Source organism: Ixodes scapularis, unplaced genomic scaffold (genome assembly GCF_016920785.2).
Source record: "Ixodes scapularis isolate PalLabHiFi unplaced genomic scaffold, ASM1692078v2 PGA_scaffold3__209_contigs__length_174095766, whole genome shotgun sequence".
NCBI lineage: Eukaryota > Metazoa > Arthropoda > Arachnida > Ixodida > Ixodidae > Ixodes > Ixodes scapularis.
Genome location: NW_024609868.1, coordinates 64,553,955 through 64,575,922, shown reverse-complemented (window position 1 = coordinate 64,575,922; position 21,968 = coordinate 64,553,955). Strand labels below are relative to the sequence as shown.

The 21,968-nt window shown below is 43.9% G+C and overlaps 1 protein-coding gene across 1 annotated transcript; it reads right to left on the bottom strand.

Annotated features, from left to right (window-relative positions):
- Positions 1–7,812: 7,812 nt before the first annotated feature.
- LOC120847798 (PH and SEC7 domain-containing protein-like) lies at positions 7,813–21,722 on the bottom strand. Its single transcript, XM_040219675.1, has 9 exons — positions 21,604–21,722; positions 20,090–20,189; positions 17,997–18,078; positions 17,544–17,614; positions 13,415–13,572; positions 9,640–9,784; positions 9,355–9,498; positions 8,341–8,467; positions 7,813–7,817 (listed from the first exon to the last, which is right to left on the bottom strand). The coding sequence occupies exons 1-9, from the start codon at positions 21,720–21,722 to the stop codon at positions 7,813–7,815; spliced, it is 951 nt and encodes a 316-aa protein (XP_040075609.1).
- Between the last annotated feature and the right edge of the window lie 246 nt (positions 21,723–21,968).

Here is a 21,968-nt window from a genome sequence, read left to right as displayed (position 1 = left end):
CCACACTGGAAAACACTAAACAAAGTAAAACAGAGATCATCAAAAACTCATACTTCTAAGTGATTTCTTAAGTTTACGGAGCGAAGTAAGGCCTAGAAGCTCGGGCGGCAGCTGTGAGAAAAGCTTTGGAACGTAATATGCTCGCGTACTTTCACCATATCGGGTATGCACAAGAGGTATTTGGAAAGGCTGCACGTGTCGGAGGGTACGAGATGATGAGCTTAAAGTTTTGAATTCAGAGCTCCAGAAATGTCGCAAAATAACTGTGTGAACATAGAGGGTGTGAAAGTCAGGCAGTTGAAGAATGTCGAAAAGAGTGGTGTCCTCGGGTATTGGCATGTTATAGGAGACACTCTTTAGGATTGCTTTAAGGATGCTGTCAATTCTAGATCTCCAGAAAGCGGAACAATTACCAAAAACTGTTATGCCATACCAAAGGATACTGTACCCTAGAGTATGAGCAATAACCTTACGAACAGAAAGAGGCATAAGACATTTGGATCTATATAAGATGCAGCTGGCGCTCCATAATTTTTTGCAAATATATGCTAAATGGGCATGGCCATTTTAGGCCACTATCGAAAAAAATACCAAGGTACTTAACACTACTAGCGTACTCTAAGGGGACACAGGCGCACTGATTACAAGCAGATGTGTAAAATAAAAGGAATGCAGAGATTGATTGTTTTATGTGGATTGTAGAAACACATTAGTTTTGTTTTCTTTACATTTATAGCGATTAGGTTTTTCTCAAACCAGTCCATGACCACAGTCGCATGGTGCTGTAACTGGCGAATCGAGTCTACGTAATTAATATGTTGCGACATGATTACAGTGTCATCTGTATACTGATAGATCTTGCATCCTGGTACATAGCTGGCGACGTCATTGACAAAGATGTTAAACAAATGGGGTGACAAAATTGAACCTTGTGGTACACCTGTTTTTAGTTTGGTTCGTGAGCTTTGAAAACCTCCAGCAGGTTTTCGAAGTTTAAGTTTAATCTATCTATATTTATGAACTGTAACCTCAGAAGGTCTGATATATTGGGATAGCAAGTAAACGACGGATTTTACATAAAATTCATCCTATATATATGGCCAACTATACCCAATTGAGAGAATTAACAAATCTTGCTATAAAAAATATGCTTTCTTTAATCTCGATTTAAAAAGTATGAATCGCGCATGATGAACGCAGGTTGTAAGGGCACCTCTGCCAGTTTAGTTTTGAAACTTTTACTACAATGTAGGTATACACATTCACAAATTTATTCAATTTATTCATTCAATTTATTTGAAAATACATCCGGCACGAGTGCACCCTCCCGCTTTGAATGTATGCTTTACTTCATAGCACACGATTGCGATACTTGTACTTTTCCAGGAGTTTATCGCGGCGGGTTACCCTGTTGAGTGTGCTTCTTACCTAGCACCGATGCAATGCAGAGAAGCAACAGCTGCAGAGCTCGCGTCCGCGGGTATTGCTTCTCCGCAGTGCACCGGTGCTCGGTAAGAAGCGCACTCAACGGAGCTATCCCGCCGCAATGAAGACTTCGAAAAACGCGAATAGTGCAGTTCTTCTCGAAGCGAATACCGAATAGTGTATTATTCGAAACTATTTTTCGAATTTCCGAATATTCGCACCATAGAGTTATTATAATGTACGCTAGAGGTTCAACTGGCGCTAGTGTCTATGCGACTTCCGTGACGCAAATTGAAGCAGACAGCAACCAGTCTACTTTTGCGGTGCTCCTGTGCATTCCTATGGGAAAACGCGCGTGCATTTTGTCTCTTCGCCGGAAAATAACACGAAACACTTAGGTTATTTGGGTCGTACCGAATAGCATGTACCTTGATTAACACTGTAAAAGTGTAATTGCTTTAGTTAGCGCATTTTTCTTCATCAGTGAACGATATTTAACATCGGTACATTTCAGTCCCAAACGTGTGTTCCGCAGCAGGTGTGTAAAAACGAGCGACGATTCAAAGCAAAATTACAATCCAAACGAATAGAGAGTGTGTTCAAGGCTCGCCAGCATTCCGGTGACGCTTGTATATTGATAATATGCCAGTCCTGTCACCATATGAAAATGATCCCGTTGTGCATGAGCGGATAAAAACCTTCAAAACATAAAGAATAAAGTTCGTGGGCTATGAAAGGTGTTTCTTCGTATTGTTTTCTACCGGGCAGCTTTTATCGCGCACTTGTTCTCAAAGATATCGAGCGCGCGGGTGATATTTTGAACGTAGAACAAGCAGCTTCGCTCAGGGCAGAAAGAATAAAGCAGTATACTTACTTACTTAAAATCGGAATAGATTACGTGGCATTCAATTTATTTTGATCGTACATGCACTGCGAGTTACTGATCCAGTGTTACTGCGTAGTTCTTGCCGCCGCTCTTCACTTTCAGGTGTCCTTCGTTCGTCTGGCATGCATATCCCCCATGCTGGAAATCGCCGACGCCGCGTTCGCGCTAACAGTGTCCGACAGTGCACATAAATACACGTACGTAGCCGTTTTAGCACCGTTTTTAATGCGATGAATTCGAAAGAAAACGCCATAACTGACCAATTGTTTCGTCGGCCTGACTGAGAAATGTTCCAAGCTACGTAGTACGTACGAATTATTTGGGATATTTGCTCTTATGATCGAGCGCAGAAAGAAAATTCACTCACTTTTTCCCCATAGAAATGCATTACCGGAAGTCAATTTTCGACTGGTTGCTGTCTGCTTCAATTTGCGTCAGCACACTAGCGCCACTTGAACCTCTAGCGTACATTATAATAACTCTATGATTCGCACAACCCTACTACCCAATTAATATTTTGCTACAATGCCACGTATGCTTTAAAAAAAAAAGAAAAAACGGAACGGCTTGAGACTGAAACTGGACTGGAGAGAACGAAATAAAGTAAGGGAGAAAGATAACGCAAGTCACCGACTGTGCACTTTTTTTTTTTAATCAACGTATTTGCGTTTTTCTAGAAGTCACGAAATATGGGTGTCATATTTTTTGTCAATTTCGAGTATTGAGTGTGTTGACGACCGACTACTTTATCTTTAATGGCTGTGTCTCAAATTCAGACACAGCCACTGAAGATAAAGTAGTCGGTCGTCGAAGGCACACACTCAATACTAGAAATGGTTTACTCTAAACCATAGAAAACGGCACGTGACCACGGAGAAGAGGATGAGCGAGACTCAAATCGGCCAGTCCTTGATCGGCGGTTTTCGGATGGAAAGAAAATTAATTTAGAGCTGCGAATCGTGTTTTGTGTACTTGGGCTCTCACATGTCATGTACAAATAGAAACATTTGCGAGCATAAATACCCTGTCAATGTCACCTCCCCCCGCTCCCCTCCCTCCCCTCCCCCCTTAAAGTTGACTTCTCTAGACTTTTGTGTATCTCCCCCCCTAGCGTGACTTCTCTGCAGCATTTCCAATAGCGCGAATGAGTGAGGTGGCAGTTTTGGTCATTGGTGCTACTTACACATTCACGCTCATTGGGTTTGGCTCGGGATTTCCATTGGAAGAGGCCTCCCATTTCCAACAGGGAAGGCTAGCTATCGTAATTCGGTCTATTGGTTAAACAACAAAGAGAGAAGTCGACCAACCCGGAGATGTTTTCCCATCGTAAGCCGACCGAGACCCCTGCTGCCGCATCCCCCATCGTGTTTTTGCCCGCCGCATGTCGTACGTCGATGTCCTTCCACGGCGAAGTTTACAAAGACGTCGGACGACTCTATACAGCGGAACGAACGTGTGGCACGACACAACCGATGGACATCAGAGCAGAGCACCCAGAACGCCTGCTTCTCACTAAATGGAACGGTTCGGCCCTGGTTGTAAAACCACGAAGCACCAGTCAGGGAAACGTGCAAAGAGCAGCTACGGCACATGTTTGCGAGTCAACAGCGTTGGGAACGCGCCGAAGGGCTGCTCCAGGCAAGAATTCAAGGACCAAATGAGAGCGTCGTCAGCTTCGTCGAAGACGTCTTCCGACCATTCAACCGTGCGGATCTTCAAACGCGGGAAGCGAAGCTCAAGATCTATTGCAAGGAGTAAAGCATCTTCGGGGACCTCGTGCGAAACCCGCCCGTAACCGTCGAGCGAGCCCTTTAAGCGCGAGCCACCCAGCCTCCAGCAATCGCGGCGTACGCTACCGATGGCGTTGATGGAAGCCTCCAGTTGGTCGACCCGCTGGGCTTCCTCTTGCACTGCTTCGGCGATGGGGAGCCAAGTCGGACGATCGGCAGCAATTTCCTAAAATCCTCCCTCATGACGTCGCGGGTCATTTCTCGAATGCCCGGAAAGAGGCGGTGCCGGCGTCGAGGAGCCAACGCGGGGACAGCGACATTGGGCGGTCAATGCTGGTGGCTCGCGCTTGGAGGCGCTCGCTCACACGCTGTACAAGCGTATGACGCAAAAGCAAAAGCCGGACCAGTGCATGCCTTTTGTATCCAACTTTTATTGTTTTTCCAGCGTCGCTCCAGAAGTTCAACGAGAGCCATGCCCACGGTTCGGCACGCCATTGGCCGCTGCTGAGAGAGCAGATCGGCGTCAGCGCCCAAACAAGAGTGTTCACGTCGACCCAAGTCCGGTCCGGCGATATCCCCTTCAACCGCGGCGCCAATTTCAAAAGTCGCGCACAGTCGCCGAAAAACGAAAACCTCGGAGCGCACGGCGCTGCTACCACCGTCGCCGCCGGGGGCGGGGGGAGCTATTGTCGGGAGAGTTCACGGGAGAACGGACGTAAGTAGAACCGCTAAGATATGCAGAAGCAACATTTGCTACCCACTCTAAGGCACACACTATAGAAGCACTTTCCGGGGTGCGGGAAATATCGGGAAGGTGGAGGAGAGCGCGACACGAAGACGAAAACAACTGATTGAAGAGTGCCAAACCCGCCAGGGGCTCCCTCGGTAGGCCTTAATCACCGACGCACCTTGCGCGTAGTCTCTCCACACGCACACTATTATTGGAGCATGGCCACACCGTTCCCACGACTCGCGACGCTTCTTTGGCTTCCATAGTACAAACACGCTTTCCTCATTGACTTCCGGCAACATTCGTTACAAAAAAAAAAAAAAAAATCAAATGAACTGCGTGTTTCCAACGCTACCCCAGAAAAAAAACAAAAACTCATGGTATTTGAGTCATTGCAATAAACCGTCGCAATAAACACCATTCGCGTCTCTGTGTTCAAACACTGTGTCTCATTCATCGATTCTCAGGCTCCGCATAAGCCCATGAACACATCCAAAAGCAGAGAAAGGTCGTAGTTATAGTATTGGCACGGTAGTTTCCTTCGACACAAGCGAGTTGAATGCTTCCTTTCAATAATAAGACATTTCTTCGCTCTGACAATAAATTTTGCAGCACTGTAATTCTTCGACTGACAAGGAACACTTTGAGACTACAGCTTTTCAAGGTTGTCCACGGAACATGGCGATTCTCTTGTTCCTATGAGCCACTCTGGGCACTGCCTGTGTGGGTACGCACTTTGGTAAAAACATATTTGCATCGATCCTCATTGGAGTATCGTTTCAAATGGAGATGGTACAACATACAGATCTCGGGGACAGCAAGCACAACTGTAAATGTGCTATTTGAAAAGCAAGCAAGCTTTAAGAAGTGAAAAAAGAAAATAAATCAGAGTATTAGAACAGCACATTCGACCATGGCTATACCTCTATGCTGAAAACTAAATGAGGATATGTGTTGGTAGTACTACGCACAAGACTTCACATACAGTGCCAAAGTGTCCTAGCAACTTTTCCAAAACACCTTTTCAGTGACAACACTCGAGAGAGCAGAATCAAATGTCTACTACTGGTGAGTGTACCATTCTCTTCTTGGCAGAAAGCTAACACATAGCTAGCAAGTTTCTTCTAGCTTAAGAACAGCACCACATGTGCACTCCCAAAACTAAAAAGCTTGTGACATTCAACTGAGGCTTCCAATGAGTAATTACAGACGATTCTGATGGAACAGTCATGAGGTTAAATCTCACCGAGACAGGTTAGAAAAAAAGAAGGCTTAAACGTAAATAATCTATTTTTATAAGCAGTTTCCATGCAATTTTTCCTCGTGATTCAGACTCCATCAGAGAAAGATAGCACTCAGATACTCGCAAGCCAAATATATATTGCTCCATCACAATGGGTAGGTAAAATCTTTAACTTTAATATTGATATCTGGAGAGAATAGAACACAAGTAATACTTGCATAAGAACTGTTGTATGTATCCAATACTTTTCTTGACTAGCACTTAAAAATCATTCAGCAGTATTTACCACAGCAGGACAGTGACAGTGGTACTTCAACAATGTCCACAGCCTGTTTCACTTATGATAATACAACAATTACAAACACAATCACAATTAAGTGAAGTTAAACCAAATCAATAAAAGCTTGGATAGAAGCCTCATTTCATGTGCGACACTGCTCTGTTATTGCATCCTGCTGTAGTAAAACAAGACTGCAACTTACATATGGCACAGTAAATGCTAAAGATGAGTTGCAATTTGTTGAAAACGAGCAAACGGAAAACATGCGAGATATCAAAAGTGACCCATGCCATACAAAGCACACTGGTACAGATGTTATCATTGTTAGTTACCACATTTGTAGACTGCAGCAATAGGTCACAGTCAAAGACATATCGACCTGTGGGAATCGAGATTGTGCACCAAAATGTCCAGCAAAGGTTGTGCATTTTATGAATATCAAGTATACCAAGCGAACAAGTAAGATTACGAATTTGGAGAGAAAAGCTGCATGTCTCGATGCTCCGTCTGTGGAGCAGCCAGAATATAGTGCTTACTCACAAGTTGGTCCCAACATTCAGTTTTAAATGCAACTCCAGAGCTGTTTCGAGATGAGATTGCCTGCTATCTCTGATTCAAGGCAAAGGAGAGAAAAAAAAAAAAAGTTCAAAATTTAAAATTGTTGAAAAACACAGGTTGTTAGACAGAAAGAATCAATTAGCTCCTCTTATATCATTCCGCCCGACACCGGAGAAGTCAAGCCCTAGCAATGCCCCATTTTGCATTTTCAGCCACCACGGCACCAAAGAAAAAGCATGTGTGAGCTCACCTCAATTATAGGTCTGAGAATTGTCGCTGAAAAAACCCGGCAAGTTATTATTATTTTTTTTTGGCATGGTTCTTAAATATAGCATTCACTATAAACAGCTCTATGTATAAAATGCTATTTACAGATATCGACATTAGTAGAAGCTCAAAAACATCTCTGAAAATGAATCAAAAGAAGGTCTGTATCGTGTGCGCATGCATAAAAAAAGTGGAAAAAAAACAACAACAAAAAAAAAACATGAAAAAATTTCTATTTAAATAAGACAAAGTAAATGAGAAAGGTCTCAATTCCTCCGAAGGTCTCAAGTGGGGCAACATGAAAACCCTATTATGAACAATTTTGTTCCACACCTTCGCTTGAAGGCTTCAAGCTAGTCAAACAAAGCACACTCGCTGCATTCTTCTCAGTTCAGTTTCGATGGCTGGAGGTTCGCACGAAATAGCATCCAAAATCCCCCTCTCCACTTGGGCACCCTCCCTCCAAAAGAACCACTCTAGCACGTTCCTTCCCTTTTGTTCAATTTAACATTTTTCAGCCATCCGTAGGCTTTGAGTTTGTCGTCGCCACACGATTCTCATCACCACAGATACATCTAGCATAATGGGTGCACTCGCAACGGCAGACGGTCAACCTCGACGCATCGCCACGAGCTGACTCGGAAACCTAAAAAATTACCGTCTCCGTCGTCCGTTCACACCCTCGATTAAATCTCAACCTAGAAAGATAAATATTGCGGGAATTTCAGCGCTTTCCCGTGGTCTAGCTTCTGCAGTTCCAAGTCTCAACATTTCAAGAACTGCGCTTGACAGACGCGTCGTGCACAACGAGCTTCGCAAGTCAGATTCTGATTTCCCGACCTCGGCTCGAGACCGAAGGAACGCCTCGAAGCTCTCTTTCGATACAAACCTCCGCTAGGGGTTGCCGGCCTCGAAGGACGACGTTAGGTAATGCCACGAGAAGGGGCTTCTAGCTCTGTCGCAGTGGGGAAACGACGATGACGACGACGACGACGAGCTATGCAATAAAGTCGTTTCCTTTCTGGACCGCCGTTCGGTAGCTGAGGCGGTCTTGTGTGGGCCTCTTGGTTCGGGTGGGGGAACTGCGAGGGGAGCTCGAAGTGGGTCCTGGCATCCCCGTTAGCACCGTGCCCTTGTGGACACCCGCATGGTGCTTAGTCCGTGGGGGAGAGGAGGAGAGGGAGGAGGGTGGGCCCAGAACGCAAGCACCGCCGCCGTTACCGCTGCTGTGGTTCTGGTCAGGTTCGTCCACCTCGCCGATGCTCGTTTCGACGAGGGCTGGTACCAGCTCGGGGTACTGGGTTATCTTGGAGCGTAGCAGGTAGGCGTAAGTGCGGTATCTCCTCAACTGCAGAAGAGAAAGTAAGGTGTACGTCGTCTAAGTCTGCTGCACACATAAAGCTTACGAGTGTGGGTTGCATGAGCTTGGAAGATGGGAGTGCTCCGACAAGAACGGTGTGACGTTCAAACAATCCATGGTGATGTAAATATTATAGTCCCACAAAACTGAAGGGATCAGGGCTAGACAGCTATGAAAGACCTTTCAATATCATTGCATATCATAAAAAAAGACGTACGGCGTGGCCACCGATTCGTTGATAAACAATAAGCTGCATCTAGAACTAAAGCAAGTGTTCAGTCACGGAAGAAGAGTTGCTTGCAGCAAGGATGGGCAAAGCAATATTAAAAAGCAGATAAAAGCTAACTACTAACTGCCTTCTGGTGCCCCACACGAGGGAAGGTGTTTTAAACCAATGGAGACGGTTTGATGAGCATATAACAACAAGTTAATGAAATAGTCTCCGATTCAGTCATGATTTGCGAAATATCAAGTCTGTGAAAAAGAATGAACCTTGTTTGTTAAGCAAAATATAAATTGAACAAAGAAAAAGCTGAATTCGTGCTCCAGTTATCATAGTATACCCCGAATGCTTCTCGAGAACATTCAGACCTACAGGTGAGGGGGGGGGGGGGGGGGGGCAGCTTTCCCCTTTCTCAATAGCCACAGACAAGTTGCAAGCCAAATGACCCTCCCTCAAGTCCCCTTGAAAAGCACTTTTATGTTCCTTGGAGACTGTCTCAAGCCCCCAGTTCGCACAAAACGGATATATCACCCGCTCTAGTTGACACGCACAAAAGACAAAGGCAACAGGTTATAGCCCCGCTGAAAGGCATCTTGCAGATTAGCCTGCAACAAAACAGAAAAATCACCGCCAAGCTTCATCGAAGCCCTACCTCACACTGGAGGAAATTTTCTTTTTCGACGAACTCCGCCACTGCACGAGACTTGGCTCCTTTCTCGGGAGCGTTTGCCACATGCTCCTCCAGTTCCTTCTCCAGCCACACAATACGATTCTCGTGATCTGTCAGCTGTTCTCTCTGTGAGGAACAGAAACATCACTATTATGGGCCTTGGTCATAAAAAGGTAAACTTTCATTCTTGGAAATATTTCTACGCTGCCTCTTGCACTTCTAATCTATAGTGTCGGTTTGAAGAAACAAACAATCGGAAAGACTGACCAGGTTTAGCTTGGTGTGGCTGACAGGAAGCAAGGGCCGCTGGAACCTTTTCTGGCTGCCTACTGCACCGGCAAGGGGTGGCGCTGACAGGCTGGCAGTCACAAAGTTGAGTGTGTCTACCCAGCTCTGCAGTTCCTTGGCATCGCTGCAACAGCATGAAAAAACAGTTCCTCCCTTGAAATCCTTGTTATCCTGTTACACGTTGGGCACTCCTGACACTTCCGCTTAACTCTTCTGCTCCCACGCAAAGAGACTCGTGTGGAGAGTTCCTCAAGTTTTAGAAAGGGCGTTTAGTCACCAAGAATAGCTGTGAAGGTCATAAGGGTTATCCCCAGAAATTAGTTAAAAGTATCGTAAAAAGGAATAAAGAAAATTGGTGATCAATGGCATTTTTGGTAGGTCGTAAACCATGTGACACACAAAACTTTTTTGACTACCAATCTCATCACCCAGCTCAACACAAAAGCTCCGTTGCAAGATCGTTACTTCATCGTTCAGAAACAGTCCCATCTAACTCATCGCTTAGCAATCAAGAACTTAGCCACGTGCGGGAGGCTTTAAAGGAACGTAACTACCCCGACCGATTTATAAACCGCATTAACAAACAAATGTCCCATCAGCGTGCGGATCAAGCCGAACAAACACGTGACATTGTGTGCATCCCATACATTAAAGGGGAACTCCGCCGATTTTTCGAGCTGCCTAATCCAAAGGCATAATCTGAATGCGGATGGCTTCCTGATTCCAAAATGCTATCTCGTTCTCCCAGATTCACTCTCGTTAATTAAAAAGGTGATATTTTGTCTGCTACCGAAACCGAAACATCGTTCTCCCTAGTTTTTCCCCAGTTTTCCCCTCCACTCAAGCGTGATGTCACAGGTGGGCAGCGAGGTGCGCGGCCGACAATCAGGTATGCTCACGCCCGCCTTTTTCGCGTCTAACAGCGAGAAAACTTGGGCGTTCTTTCTATTTGAAGTTGACAATAATCTATGTTTGCACAAGGTATGGTCTTGGCCTACGTGCTAAACTATAAGAAAGTGGAAAAAAAGAAAACGGGAGCAATTGGAATTTTGTAAAACCCGTTATTGCAATTCGGTACGCTCAAGCCACGGCTCGCTAGTTTCATGATATCGCTAGTAAATCCGTTATCTTTTTATTAGAAGCTCCCTGGCGAAGAAAGGTCAAAGAGTCAAGCAATATATTTTTTGACAAATTGCCAAATCACCACGGAAAATGCTTGGAATGTGGGTGCAGATGCCCCAAACGCTCGTATAACCTGAAGGAACGTACCATTTGTTCGAGATTTTCTTTAGAAAAGTTACTGTTGCAGGTGCCAGCACTTGTCCTCTTGTGGCATGAATATGCTCCCTAGTGCTTAAGCAATTTAGCTACAGATCTATAGACCATTTCTGAAAAGCACTTCTGGTCGATGCCATTTTCAGCGTTCGTGCGTGTGGCACATACATTGCTTGCCTTCCAAAGCGACGAACATGTGCAAGCTGGGCTGGAACCCTACACATGTAGACTGTGATTCCCGTAAACAATGAAATGTATGGAATGGAATGAACTTTATTTGTGTAGATCAGATGGCAGGTTACTGGCCATGAAGATCGTGTTAAAATGAGAATTAAAAGAACTCTGCAACCACCAAGCCAAACATCAAGGTGCAATGGAATGCGTATAAAATACAAAAATACACTGTTCATCTTCTAAGAAAAACATATTTGCTTGAATATACAATAGTGTGTTAGGTACAGAAAGACATCATAAAACTTTTAATTCAGAATATGTTAAAAAAAGTTACTAAAAAAATGTGTACCCATGTTTTTTTTTACTTTTGGAGTAGAATACAATGCGTTTAAACACCCATCAATGAGAGCACATGGGAAGGAGGTAACTCTATGGAAGATTTTTTTTTTTTTAATTAAATTTTAGTTTAGCACAGTTTTCATCAGCCGTAAATTTGCATGCCTCTTCTCAACAACATTAATATCCTTCATGGTTTAAAAAAAAAAAATTTTTTTCAGCCCTATATAAAATTTTTTTGCAAAAGAATAAATTAAAGACGTTTTCATCACTTCTTCTGCAGAGAATATTGCACGCCAACCATTTGTCAAACCAGGCAAAGGCTCTATCGTATGTATATTAATGGAGCTCTACACCTGCTCCATAAACCTCTGTAATAGCAGACAGGAATAGCAATATGTCGAAAGTCATGTCTAAATTCAGACTTGAACTTTGTTTAGACGTTTCACTTCTCGTCTTCAACATATCGGCCGCGTGAGTGGAACTCCGAGAGTAGCCCGAGCTAGATTTAACGTTCGAAACAAAAATAGTGTTTATAAAAAATTTTAAAAAAATATCACTGAACCAGTTGTGAATAACAAATGTGACTGTGCAAAATGTTGACTATAGTGCTATAGTGTGTACTATTTTTGTCGATTTTATTGGCGCTCCTCTTTGGACGGATGTCGTAGTGGTCACAGCCGGCTTGAGTTTGCGCTTACCGTTCTTGAAGCTGTTCCAGCTGCTGAAGGATACTCAACTCGCAGCACACGGCTATAAAGTATTCCGAGCAAAAGTGAAAATGTTTCACGTTTTCACTTTTCTGGGCACACAGCACCTTGACATGGCTGACATCCACTGCTGACAGGGAACACTTTTTTTTTTTGTCCCACGAAAACAAGGGTAAAAAAGAAGCTTTTTCCCGGCACTGTTTCTACTATCTATCGTGGAGCACAGGTTGCTACCCATTGCAAAGGAACTTTCAACCTTAAGCTGCAAAAAAATAATCTCGATCGCTGGCGCCCAGAAAGCTACTTCGCGGCTGCCCGAGTCGCTCGTCCGCCTGCCCACCCATGACGTACGCGGGTACGGAAAAATAGAAACCCTTGCGGCCGACGTAGCTTGAAAATTCGATAACTTCACGGAAAAATTTAATTTTTATAAAATATTTTGGTTATCAGTTTAAATAAAGCTATTGATGCGGTCTGCAAATTTCCAGCCAGATCGAAGTCTACCAAAAAATTGGCATTGGGACGCGTGCTTAGGCTGTTGGGAGTACGAACTGTATACAAAGCCTACAGAACAATAGCCAACGTTATCTCCAAGCCAAAAGACCCGATCCCCTCAGAGACAGAAAGGGGCGGGATCTACCTGGTGCAGTGCAAGGAATGCGACGCTTCCTACATTGGAGAGACGGGACGAAAAAGACAAACAAGACTAAAAGAACACGCACGGGACGTCGCCAATTCCACGGACGCCACCCGCTTCACATTCAAACTCGTCGACCACGCATGAACGTCAGGTCCCCAATTTGACTTTGACAAGGCATCGACCTTGTCAAAGAGGGAGAAAAGGTGGGGACCGAGAGGATCGAGAATGCTGCTGGAATCTTAGTTCATCCAGGAAGACAAACGCAGAAGTGACTCATTGCTGGTTAACAAGAACCGTGGCCCCCTGCCGGATATGTACAGAAACTTCATGCCTAAATAATCAAACTTTTTGCGCAACTCTCATTTGCTCTGTGCGTGACTGAAAATTCCTCCCGTATGGTAGGCAAAACGTTTAATTAAATTGTTATTTTTGTTGTGTCAAGTTGTTTTTGTATTACAGTTATCAAGCGGAACAAAAAGAAATTTCCTTGAACTACAAGCATGCCTCATATTACTGAGGCCAAGAAAACCTGAGGATACGAGGGATGCAGGGAGGACACAAGCGGACTCTTTGGTGCAGGCATAAACAAAAATGGCGTTTCTGCTGCCTGGAGACCTACCCTGTTTGAAAGAGGTATTCTGCCTGGTCTGCTGTCTGTAGTCGGAACACATGCTGCTTCTTGGTGTAGTCTGTTGCCTTGGTGGCCAATGAATGGTGGATTCGAATAGAGTTATGCAGGCTTTCATACAGCTGATTCTTGCGAAATCCTTGTTCATCCTGAAATGAAGTTCATGAAGGCATGCACCTTCATCATGAAAGTTACAAGACAAGGTAAAACTGTTCTTCTAGACAAAATCATATATTTCTTGGAGTTGAGTGAAAAATAACAGAGAGGACATTATATACTTAACATAATATGCTTGGGAAGCAAACACCCCACAAACACTGAAAACTGTGTCTATCTAGACATGGGCACTTGTACGATCAAATCAGTAAATACCAAGATGGTGGCCAATAAAAAACTCTTCACTAACAAATCAAAATACTTTTCTTTTTTTTATTATTCGATACACTAAAAACAATGCCTGGACATTACCCTCAAAATTCGGAACTTGGGAGCTCAGTATTTGTGAAGTAAAACAACGATTTCCCAAAGCTGAAGCCAGTGCGGTGACGTCAGAGATTGTGTCGTCCCGCAACTCGAGTTTCTCTCACGCCTCCGAACCATCCCGACCCGAAGTGTCGTGTTTGCTCGCGTTCCACGATCAAACGCTATTCTCTGGGCCTGCCGCCTATCATTGTGAGCAGACGACGCTTCACTTTCGAGTTTGAAGTTCTTTTAGGGCCCTTTCAGCGATCTCAAATTCTTTGAAACAGTTTGAGGTCGAAGAGAATGCCAAACTTTTGTGAACAATGTGGCACTAATTTTGCATGAAAGGCTGCCCTGGCAGAGTCACAACCGAAACTACGGTACACAGACACCAAACCCAATTGTTTTCACTGTTTGTTGATTTCCTTTTCTAAGTCTGAGAGGTCGTTGGGCACCTAAGAAAGAGAACTTCGTCTGATTCCCCGACTCACCGATCATCTTCAGTGCTACATGTGCTGAGCGCCACCAGCACCGCCATGTTTTACAAGGGAGGAATAAAAGCTAGGAGGCGACATCACTCCGGACTTCGATTTTTGGTATATCAAAAAGAAGGGTTGTAGTGCGTTCACAATTGCGTTAAAATCATGTTTTACAAATGCCGTTATTAAATATTATAGAAATGTCGCTTACAAAGCTTTTAAATTTCATAATTTTTGACGTCCCAAATTAAAAGAAGCGAGGATGTAAAAAAAGGAAAAAAAAAACGCCAAAAAAAAAAAGCTGTGCGCACACATATTTTTTTTTGTTTTTGTGGTATTTTTGTGTTTATGACAACAACTTGCACCGTTATAGACAACAAAAAAATACAACCTTTGGGGTGTCAGTGCACCTTTAAGGTAAGGTGAACAGAATTGGAGAAAGCACATTTATTTTCACATGATATTCCCGTCATGACAGCCGACAGTCTTGTGGCCACCGCAACGGGGTGAATATTTTCGGTTGATACCGGCGCTTTAAAGGGGCGGTGTAACGATATTCAATTAGAATGTTTTTCACTTTACACGAGCTTACTGACACTAGTGGGACTCAAGGATACTCGCACGCAACACCACTGACCAAGAAACTCCTTTGTTGCGCTGTAATTTCGAGGACAAAACCGAATGTTTTCATTCAATCTCTCCTTCGCAGAACCTGATGACGTAGCTGGGCGGTAGCAGTACCGCCCAGTGACGATATTTGAATGCGGCTTATAGATTGGACCCGAGCACGGCGTGGACACTCGATTTGGGCTCGTGATAATCGATAGCTCGAGAAGCATTCGGGTAGTGTCCTGTGTCCAATCGCTGCAATGACGACAAAAGCCGAACCATAACAATGTCTGGAACTGAGCGCGTGTCCTGTGCCTTGCCAACACCAGCGCATGGCTATGATCAACATTGGCGGCATATAATCGGCTCCAGATCACGTGGCCGCTTGTTCTGGCTGCGAGTTGAGGGGGTGAACTCTGCTCGTTTTTCTTTATTTTTTTTCTGGGACTTCGATTGCGTGTGGTGAAAAACGAACGGCTATTTCACAGGTCATTAACGTCAGGGGTTCGTTCTAAGCGGTATTTGCGCAAAATACAAAAATCGTTGCATCGCCCCTTTAAAGGCTGTGGGTGCTTAACGTATAATTTGCCGAATTCCCAAGTTCGAGAAATGTTAATAGTGGCCGCTTGTTCGGAGTGGGCGCTTCCGCAGTATTTTCCGATAGGCATTAGTAAAAAAAAAAAAGTAATGCAAAGCAAGTAGGGAAGATAAAAACCTTTTTTGGACTGAACCTCAAGACATCCCAAAGTTTTGACAAATGCTTTCCTATACAATGTAAAGTGACCATATTCCTAGGGCCCCAAAGGGGGATGCATATCAGGGGGGGGGGGGGGGGGGAAGGGGGGGGTATTGTGTTGAGAGATTAGAATTTAGGTAACAACTCACAGCTTTGATATTATTTCGTATGCCTGTGCATATTTCTTTTCATTGCAGTTTGTATACTGCTTGGCATGCATATATAACATGTTTGGTTGGAATATTTATTTTTGTAAAAACCCTTTACAGACTGTAATACACTGAGATGCCCTACCGCCGAAAGATAAATGCTTCGGCGCTTGAGGGTATGTACAATAAATAAATAAATAAATAAATGTATTTGGCAGGATTTGCTATTTTTCACATAAACACCGAAAGATAGCCCACTTCTAGTAATTGCAGGGGCCTGGCCGACGGTGACCTCGGTAGAAATGGTGTTACTTAGCCACGGCGGGATATAAGCGAACATTGCTGACTAGGAAGGACAGTCGACTTTGGTTCATCACCCCTCCCTGGAATCGCAAGTTTCGCAGGTCACAGACTCTAAAAGTAGCAGTTTTTCAACTTCTTTTGATTGTACATTGAAAGTTCACCTACTCCATATTTTCACCCTATTTGCTTTCGCTTTTAGGTGGGCTATCTCTCAGGGTATTATGGTAGTTTTATTTACATGTGATACACAAAGTAATTTTCAGTATCAGTATCCCTTTAAAGCATATTTTGTTCATTGATCAGAGGAAGCACCCTCTCTACTGATGCATCCCTTTGTTTAACCAGATCTTTTATCTATTTGGGGTTCGGGGTAGCCAAAACAGGAAAAAAAAGACCGTCCCGCAAGCACGCTGGCGAGACATGCGGCCACTTTCATTCTAATACAAGGAAACATGATCTTATGATCAATTCAGTTTTAATAACACAGTGCACAGCAGATGCCATACATGCATGTGCATAGATGTGACAACCACATTAATGAAATAATCACTGCCAAAAGAAATTTCTTTTGGAGATTCCATTCTATGTAGCAATGCTTGAGTGGAATATGGCAACTAAAGTTAGCATTGATCTTTTCTGAAATTGCTAAGTCCTCTATAGTAATTGTAATGTCATTTCAACATGAAAGGAATAATTAAGGGAATCAATTAGATTCTGATTTGCACGAGTTACGAAGATGAAGATCAAATAGCCGTGGTGTGCCTAGACGTGCAAGGCATCCACAAAATACATTCTATCTTTCATTATCTTCAGTCATCTGTTCCTCACTGTTGGCAGCACATCATTCTAACATTTAGTGGAGGTGCGGTATTCATCACCCCTGTGCTTTGTGGTTGGTATTGCCTCAAACATTTGCTGCAGCAGTCCCTGCTCGATGACACTGAAACAACAATGAAATTCATGATGGGTACCAGGGGACATATTGTGGGATAGTCTTGGGTGCAACTGCTGTCTTTGCCATATTCCTAACCCAGCATTGCAGTTTGTTCAATTAGATTCCCAAACAATAAAAAATAAAAAAGGTCAGACAGGAGACTATATTTCTCAAGGCATACTTGTCCCGTGAAGCACACACCGTGTAGCAAAGCTTCCTGTTTGCTTTTGATGGCATTGATAGTGTAACACCAAACTAAGTAAAGACATTTCAATTAATAATAAGTCTCTCAGAAAAAACGTTGACTGCCACTCTGAAACTTCCAGAAGGTTCCTTTTCAAGCACAGTAAAAGTGTGAAATTTGGTAACGAAGGAAGAATGTCGGTTTTAGTTGCCACACCCTCCGTTTCCTCCAGAGTGCTCCCTACAAGAAGGGGACACCACTCACCTTGTGCAGATAGAGTACAAGATCCCGTAGCGTTGCGCAGAACATCTTCCAGCCACGCTTTCCCAGGGGAGCTGTTGCGTACAAATTGCTTCATGAGTTGCAAGTCCCGTAAAAATGATAGTCGTTACACTGAAGTGTCTCAAGCTCGAGCCGAGCAGGATCAAAGCCTTTTACGAGTCGGGACGTTAAAAAATATGTCGATACATCCCTCGTCGCCTTCAAGTTTGGGAATCCTGTAAACACACTTCCTTTTTAGGGAAATGACATTGTGTCATCTTGTTCCCCAACCTTAGTCTGTTTGCTTCCTCTCGAACACGCGTGAGCAAGCATCTCTGCGTGCAGGTCTTAAACATTTGCCGGTGCTTCGCCAAACCCCTCCAAGAAAAGGTTTGTCTCTGTCCTTGGCGAGGCCAGAGCACTTTGACGACGCGCGAAATAGCAAAGGGCTCTTACTTCTTTTGCCTCCCGGATCCAAGCAGCACTTGCGCATCACGTAACCTTTCTTGTACTCCGTAGCACAGTTCGGGTTGGGGACCTGGGTCCGGAAATTACCAACCGAGTCTTACGAAGGAACGAGTGCCACAAATGTGACGACACTATGGTCACCGACAAGGTGAGAACTGCAGGGCGCTGCCTTTTGCCATGCCTTGGCCGCGTGTGCACGCTCGAGGCCCACGAGACACACAAGCTTCATTGAAGGTAAGGAGCTCGTGCTGGAGGCTGGACAACTGGAGCTCCTCCCCGCCGTTCTCATTCTGTCGACACGCCAACCCAAGTGGGTAAGTCATTGTTGCCATTGCTAGCCAAAACCACATGCAAGTATTTAATATTATTGTAAAAAAATATATTACCAAAATTTGTTTTATGCAATTTCATACCTGCCAGCCCACCAACATAAAAATTTGGGAGACTGCCACAAAAAAAAAAAATGGTAAAAAAACTTTTCTTTTTTTTATGTTTGACACAAATGTTTTGTGAAGAGGCACTCTGCGCGGATTACACTGTCTTTGCAGTTGTTTTGGAAAAAACTGCGGATGGTGCCCTGCCCTTCTGTGGCACGACGATAGTTCTGATGTTTTTGTGAGGCGATGTGCATCTTGATGTCGGCCTTGCCGCCGTGCGAAACGCTCACATCACAGGTGCACGTGGTATAGAATCTATGCTTGTCACCCTCCCACGAACTGACAATCGTGGTCAGTCGTGTACAATCTCAGAAATACTAGCAAGTACCTCCTCTTGGCTTTTGAAAGTGCCATTGATCGTTTCAACTAAACCCGGGGAAACACAAAGAGTAGCTCGGCGTTCCGCGCTTCACTCGACGACCTGACAAAGCCAACTGAAGCCCAGCACCTTGCCTAGAGCTGCGCACCCATGATCATAAAAGCCGTGTTCCAAAATTAGCTCGAACTTATTCCAGAGCAGAGGTTTCGTACATTGGCGTTTGAAAATCTACTTTCGTTTTACGCTGCTGCTGCGAGTTGTCATGTGGTAACCCGCCGGAGTAACCTAAACCTACTCTCAAGTAACTCGTACTGACACGCGCAATGATTATAACAATAAAGCGTAAAAAAAAAAAAAGAAGAAGAAAAAACTTATGGCAATCATTTTTTGCGAGATTTGAGGTCGTGTTTGTACAATTGGGAGATGTGATCAAAATTCGGGAGAGTTGGCAGGTATGCAAGTTTGACATACTAAACTACAAAAAATGCCCAGTCACTCCCCCAGCTATACGCTCTAATTCAGGTATCTAAAATGACAAAAAGAACTCAATCCAAATGGTAGTACAACGCGGCCTTGGCGTAAGAACTGCTTTGGAGGGATTGAAAAAGTTAAAGCCCGCATAATAACTGTGCCGGGATTAACTGCGATGGTTGGGTCGCATCTTTCAGTCGAAGTTATGACGGCAATTAAGATTCGCATGCTTTGGCAGCCACAATTTTTAGGAGGATTTAACAAACTATATGATTACTAGCAATCGAGCAGAAGGGGTAATGATGATTAACAGTTTAATAGCGCAACAGCAACAAAGCCCATCCTGTCCCAAGCTGAACTTATTTGGAAGAGCTGAATATAGCATTGCTCAAACGTTTTCATTCTCTAATCCTAGTGACTACTGGCACTGTAAAAAAATGTTTAAGCTCAAAGATTTCCCACCTAGAGCCACTAAACAAGCTATGTTTAAAGTATCGGCATTCCATACCTCGATTATCTTGTGAGTGCCGCCATTCTAGCGCTTAGTGCAGAGCAAGCAACATTGGCAACAGCTACGATTAAAAAATGTCCCATCCTGAGCTCTAGAAATGGTGTCAGGAGTCCAACTTGATATTGTTTTTCTCTGTTGCAGACTGGTTTAACATTTCTAAAAGATGGAAAAACGTTTCCAGCGATTTAAGATGAAGCTCCACATAACTGGCAACAACAACACAACTGGCAACAATGACTTTGAGCACCGAGATGGCAGAAGTGCCGATACTCTAAAGCGAAGCTTCCATAGCAGTTCCAAAGGCAACCAGACAACAGACAGAGGAGAGAGGCAGTGTGCGCACCTCCAAGAATGGGTTGTGGCCAATGAATCCCGCAGGCCTGGCTTCAGACGCATTGGACTGATTATCTTGAGAGGAAGTACCGTCTTGTTCAGAGTCGTCCCTGGACAGTGAGCAGCAGAGCATGAAGCACGTCCTCTGGTTGACGGTTTCGTTTTACTTTCGCAATGTGGCGTGGCAGCACCTTTACAGTTTGTTCTCGACACTGTTGGCAGAAAACTGATCAAAAGCGGTTAAGCCGAACTTAGCGAGTCTATTTCAAATATTATATTTTTGCACGATTCTAATGCAGACTTTTTTCAACAACTAACATGTTTGAAATTACGCGCAAATTACAACTGGACTCTAAAAGCAGCGCTGAAGGAAAGCCTCGGAAAACTCGGGGTAAGGAGGACAGCCCCCTCAACATAGACGTAACATGTTTTGGAGCTGGCACTAGTGATGCAAGCAACTCCACAAAACAATGGGTACCACCCATCCACCACATGTTTTTCTGTTTGCCATTTTCCATTATCATTTCCACGGGTTTACCTTGTTAGCACAATCTCGCGCGACGCTGTAGCATTATCGGAGATAGGAAGTTCGCGCTGGAGGCAGGGCAATTGAAAGGCCTCCCTGCTGTTCAACATTTGTAAGATGAAAAAACAAAGTAATTATATTGCAAAACTTCTCTATATAAAAAGTAATCGTTCTGGTAGAAAAAAAAAATTAATCGAGCATCTTCACGTTTTGGTGACAAACCCTTGTCAAACTCCGGCAACTTTTGTGCATATGTGCATTCAATGAGGTGGTCAGCGATCATTATTTTATCCACACAGTGGGAATTGGCACCAAGTTAGTTTTCAGATATCAACAATTTAGATATACCAGTGCATTAGAATCGGAGAAACATAACTAGAGTAACTTATAAAATTACCTGGCTATGAGAACGACAGTGCAAAACATGTAAAGGTTTTGCACACTCTTTCAAAACTTCAAAGTTCACTAAGTCTCGAGTCACTTAAGCTGCCTTAAATAACTCATTATAAAAAGAAAAAAAATTAATTCAACAGCAATTTTCTACACTGCTTCCACTCCCTCAGTGACTTAGTGCAACAAGCCTTTTTGTCAAAGGCTGAGCAGTTGAGGTTCAAAAATTAAGAAATAGCTAAGGCAACAATGGGAAACAGTAATGCAGAAATGCTTATTCTCGAATAACAGATAAAGTAAATGTTCACTCTATTTTAACTACACCAAAAAATAATTAAATCAAAATTATGACCAATCGGTGTACAAATCTCATGTTTCCGATGTCATGCAGAGGCAGCCACACTGGCTCCAGAGCAGAATGTGCACCAACGCTTTGCTCTTCAGAAATTAGGTTCCAGCACATGCACAGGGGGTCACACAGTGTCTGTAGCCATGCTTGTCTATAGGTAATGAGTAGTGCATGCACCTGTCAAGTGATGGAGGTACTATCACTGCAATTTCACTTTGTGTAGATCGAGAAGATAAGGAAACCACTAGGGTCATCTTACACAGCCCACTCAAGAGGTGCCGTCTTGATGGACATGTACAAGGCCTTGAGCACGTCTTTGGGGAAGTTCTCGCCTTCGTTGAGCTCCGCCAAGTTCTCTACAAACTCCAGGCAGGTCATCTTATGGCCAATATTCTGCACATGACCAACCACAGCAGGACCACCACTGTCACTACATTAGAGGCAACAAACTGGGATAAATGGGCCAGGGTGCCCTTAACCCCAATACATTTCATAAAAGTGCTTTCACATGGCACGAAGCACCTGGTCTTCCTGAATGTCAAATGCAAACAACATACATTACGTGGCAACTTAATCGTGATTCTAGAAATATGTAGGCAAAGGCATGGCATCTGTGAAAAGTTA

Excerpts from the sequence above, each read along its gene's own strand:
- LOC120847798 (XM_040219675.1), bottom strand. The coding sequence starts at position 21,722 with ATGACCTGCCTGGAGTTTGTAGAGAACTTGGCGGAGCTCAACGAAGGC. Across the intron at positions 20,190-21,603 it reads GCACCTCTTGAGTGGGCTGT|GGACGACTCTGAACAAGACG; the intron begins GTAAGATGACCC and ends CTCACTGTCCAG. Across the intron at positions 13,573-17,543 it reads TTGTACTCTATCTGCACAAG|GATGAACAAGGATTTCGCAA; the intron begins GTGAGTGGTGTC and ends ACTTCATTTCAG.